The sequence below is a fragment of the Gymnoscopelus braueri genome (assembly GCF_963280865.1).
Source record: "Gymnoscopelus braueri genome assembly, chromosome: 2".
Taxonomy (NCBI): domain Eukaryota; kingdom Metazoa; phylum Chordata; class Actinopteri; order Myctophiformes; family Myctophidae; genus Gymnoscopelus; species Gymnoscopelus braueri.
The window spans coordinates 11,630,548-11,635,547 of record NC_137604.1 but is presented as its reverse complement, the minus strand read 5'-3'; the positions used below and the strand labels follow the sequence as shown (position 1 = coordinate 11,635,547).

Genomic DNA, 5,000 nt, shown 5'->3' with positions numbered 1-5,000 from the left:
TGAGCACATTTTCTGAGATTCTGCCCTAAACTATTCTGCATGGTTACCATAGCAACACAAGTGCATCCTACCTGCTTCATGGCTCAATACTTCATTTGAAAGTTGCAGACATGGTTAGTTTAGACAAGTTTATCCATGGAAAAGTTATCTTTTAAAGTGAATACATTGCTTACAAGACAGAGCTAGCTAAACAGTTTCCTCCCAGGATAAACATTACTTATTTTTTATCCTTGGGAATTATGTAAATCCACATACTCGCAATGCATCATCTAGTTATTACAGACTCTACTACTTTAGGCTACAGAAGTAGATTCCTTCTACAGACCACTCACACTCAGCCACCACTCACACCAGCTGGCGCTCAATCAGTCACTCACCACCACTAAATCACACACACCAATGAGGGGGGAAAAATACACAGGGCAACACCTCACAGGAAAATTACAGATATGACCATAGGGTCATAACAATTATAATGTAATTATACTTATACCATAGCCTTGGTGATTCTGATTGTTTTTTTTTTCTTTTTGAATAGACAGTAAACTTTCAAGGTTTTTTGAGGGGCAAACAAATACAAAAACATTAAATAAAATAAATAATCAAGGCACCCAGAGTCTGTTTTTAACGCTTCAGGAAAGACAAAAGACAAAATCGCAGGACTGAAACTGAGTTCAATGTAAACCATGATGCACTGTCAGGTCATACAGAGGTGTGTGTTTGCCCCAAACTAATTTCTAGCAAATGTGTTTGAGGCGAACAAGAAAAAACAAGAAAAAACAAACACACTACAGCCATCCTCATTCTTTCCTGCTGTTTTAGCCTGCTGCCCCAACAACTTGTGTGTAGATAGGATACTTAAGAGAACAACATCAATCGACAGTAGATTAGGTAGTGGATCTGTCCAACCCCAGTCTGTCTAACTGTCTGAGAGACCCCCCCCCCTCTTTGCAGACAGTGCATGGTGCAGACTGACAACATGGACAGGTACAGGACAAAATATTACTGCTATCAACACACCAGATTCTCACGGGAGTCTCCCTATTTCTAACGCTTTCAACTCCTGACAGGTAAAACAATTTAAATGTGTGGAGATACTTTAAACGGAGGGCCAGTAGTTTGCAAGATTACCCCCGACAGAAAAATAGACACACAAACTTAAGTATTCCTTCTCCTCTGTATGGTCATTCAACAAAGATCATGCTTGTTGGTTTGTTTCAGCACCATCTGGTTGACAGAAATGTGGAGTTTGAATATGCTTGTGTTACTTCATAACTAATAGACTGAAACTTTTGCCACACTATTTTCAGGGGTAATGTTTTTCTCCAGTGTGGATTTGCTGGTGTCTCCTCAGGTTACATGATTGACTGTAACTCTTGCCACACTGCTTACATTGGAATGGTTTTTCTCCAGAGTGTATATGCAGGTGTGTTTTCAGGGTACTTGGTGCATTGAACGTCTTGCCACATTGTTTACAAAGGTAAGGTTCATCTCCAGTGTGGATACGCTGGTGTTTCTTCAAGCTACTTAATAGTCTGTAACTCTTGTCACACCGTTTACATTGGATAGGTTTTTCTCCAGAGTGGAAACCCAGGTGGTTCTTCAGGCTGCTTGATGCCTTGAAATTCTTGCCACAATGTTTACAAAGGTAAGGTTTTTCTCCAGTGTGGATGCGCTGGTGTGTCTTCAGGGTAGCTAACAGACCGAAACTCCTGTTACAATGTTTACAGTGGAAAGGCTTTTCTCCAGTGTGGACAAGCTGGTGTGTCTTCAGGTTATCATTCCTACTGAAACTCTTGCCACACTGTTTACAGTGGAAAGGTTTTTCTCCAGTGTGGACAAGCTGGTGCGTCTTCAGGTTAACTAACTGACTGAAACTCTTGCCACACTGTTTACAGATGTGGGTTTTCCTTCCTGTGCAAGTCAGCTGATGTGTCCTTATTCCTTCTGGCTGAGTTAAAGTCTTGGTAAACGGTTGATGACTGTAAGACCTTGGTCCGTCTGTGTCTCCTTTCTGGTTGGTTACAGCGCAAATGATTTTCTGGCAGACTTCTAGAGGGATCTGTGCATTGCTCATCATTTGACAGGAGGGGTCAACGTGATGGAACGGGATGGAATCTAGGAGGGTGAAATATTTATTTGCGCGTCTGTGCACTTTCAGGTCTCTCTGTCTGGATTTCTCTGTTTGGGTTTCTCTGTCTGGTTCCCTCTTTCTGTCTCTGTCTAAGAAAACTGACCATTAATGTAGTTGTCACACATTATATAGACTGACCAAAGTTCTGGTCTGACATCACACCTGATGCAAACAGTTGCCATGCATGCCTAACCACGTTGATTTGTGCAAGCGTTGTTGCAGTTCCTGCTTGTGTCTTGGCATGCTCTTATTAATGTGCTCAATCTCAAACTTTGGAGTGCCCAGCTATGTTCTTGTCATAAATTAGGCCAAGGCCTGTTGGGAATACATACCCCTTGGATTATGGAATACCCGTTGTCAGAGTATGTAGAGCAGTGCACATTAACTCTTTAACAGCCAGATCAATAGTGGAATAGTGTCACCCCACTGACAGCAAAAACAGGGATTTTACCCGTACCTTTGAAAAATCTGGAATATTAGCAAATATGTTTGGGGAAAACAAGAAAAAAAAACATAATAGAGCCATCCTCATTCTTTCCTGCCGTTGCCTGCTGCCCCAACAACTTGTGTGTAGATAGGATACCTAAGAGAACAATATAAATTCCTTATCCTCTGTATATTCAACACAGACCACGTGTGTTGGTTTGTTTCAGCACCCTATGGTAGACATAAATGTGGAGTGTGGATATGCTTTTGTTCCTTCACAACTAATAGACTGAAACTTTTGTCACACTATTTTCAGTGGAAAGGTTTCTCTCAAGTGGATATGCTGGTGTCTCTTCAGGTTACATGATACACTGAAACTCTTGTCACACTGTTAACGGTGGAAAGGCTTTTCTCCAGTGTGGACAAGCTGGTGTGCCTTCAGTCTACCTAACTGACTGAAACTCTTGTCACACTGTTAACATTGGAAGGGTTTTTTCTCCAGAGTGGAAACGCAGGTGGTTCTTCAGGGTAGTTGATGCATTGAACGTCTTGCCACATTGTTTACAAAGATAAGGTTTATCCCCAGTGTGGATACGCTGGTGTTCCTTCAAGCTACTTAATTGATTGTAACTCCTGTCACACTGTTTACATTGGAAAGGTTTTTCTCCAGAGTGGACAAGCTGGTGTGCCTTCAGTCTACCTAACTGAGTGAAAGTCTTGTTACACTGTTTACAGTGGAAAGGCTTTTCTCCAGTGTGGACAAGCTGGTGAGCCTTCAGGTTAAATAACTGACTGAAGCTCTTGCCAGACTCTTTACAGATGTGTTTTTTCCTTCCTACGTAAGTCAGCTGATGTGTCCTTATTCCTTCTGGCTGAGTTAAAGTCTTGGTAAACTGTTGATGACTGTAAGACTTCGGTTCGTCTGTGTCTCCTTTCTGGTTGGTTACATCGCTAATGATTTTCTGGCAGACTGCTGGAGGGATCTGTGCATTCCTCATCATTTGACTGGAGGGGTCAACGTGATGGAACGGGATGGAATCCTGGAGGGTGAAATGTTTGTCCTTTGCGCGTCTGTGCACTCGCAGGTCTGTGTGTCTGACATCACACATGATACAAACAGTTGCCATGCATGCCTAACCACATTGATTTGTGCAGGCGTCGTTGCAGTTCCTGCTTGTGTTTTGGCACGCTCATATTAGTGCTCTTATTAAAAAACATTAGTTATGTTTTAGGGACTCCGGTCAACCATATAGAGTTTAAGTGGTTGACCACTTAGATACTATCAGACCTGAGTTGCACTGTACTGTACTTGAATGCAGTCTTTTTTCCCCCTCTACACCAAATCTCTTTGCCAAAATTTGTGAACTCGTAAATCGGCTACAATAAGGATGCTGGGGTTCAAGTTGTCAAATCTGCTGTTAAGCCAATCAAACTAAGGGACTGCAATTCTTGCACAGAGCCTTTTGGACATGATGGCCGAAGGGTGGCACCAGTTAACACTTGCACGATGGCTTAAAATCCACCTAAAACACAAGCGGACTTTAGGTCAAATGTACCTTTTTTCCTGCGATTTCATTGGCCACTGTCTCCCTTCGGGGCTCCAACCTTCTCACACCTTCTCCCCAACGCAGCGGGGGTACCATTGTCTTTTAAATATCGATTGGCTTTGTTGACACAACATTTCAATCCCACTCACACCACACAGGTATACTACGCTTCGTTTGGCTTAGAGGCAGAAAACTAAATCTAATATATACCCCTCGGAATGTGTGTCAGGGAGGTAAATATTCCCAGAAACCTGGCCAGTGGCAAGCAATCCACTTCGTTAATTACCCGCGGTTCAGTCGGTAGTTTCTGACAGTGTGTGTGTGTGTGCGTGTGCGTGCGTGCGTGTGTGTGTGTGTGTACTGTGGATGCAAGGTTGCTAAAGTTACCTGTAGGGGTAGCCATGGTACTTGGAACGGAAGATGGAGAGCAGGAAACTGAAGAAGAAAACCACCAGACCCAAACCTACCAGACATATGACTGCACATACACACACACACACACACACACACACACACACGCACACGCACACGCACACAGAAAGAGAATACACAGAGAAGATAATAAATATACCATCACTGCATCACTAAAACTAAAGTACCACATCAGGTTAACATACTGTAGTAACACGCGGCCCCCCCCCCCCCCCCACCCACACACACACACACACACACACACACACACACACACACACACACACACACACGCACACACACAAGGGGGAAACAATCATCCATAACTCCACCTATCTACTACAGCGCACTGGTTCTCAAATGTTTTCTTGTCAAGGACCCCCGAATTGATAAAGTATTTGGCCACGGACCCCCATCTGAACATGTTTTGTGCCAGGGACCCCCATACAAGAAATGTTTCAAAAATAGTATGTATTTGAAAA

General features: G+C 43.1%; 1 protein-coding gene across 1 annotated transcript in view; it reads right to left on the bottom strand.

Moving 5' to 3' along the window:
- tusc3 (tumor suppressor candidate 3) overlaps positions 1-5,000 on the bottom strand; it is a 185,183-nt gene that overhangs the window by 2,706 nt on the left and 177,477 nt on the right. Inside the window, exon 9 of the mRNA XM_080447404.1 lies at positions 4,495-4,585. Coding sequence (XP_080303530.1) covers positions 4,495-4,585 — 91 coding nt within the window. The remainder of the gene's footprint in view (positions 1-4,494; positions 4,586-5,000) is intronic.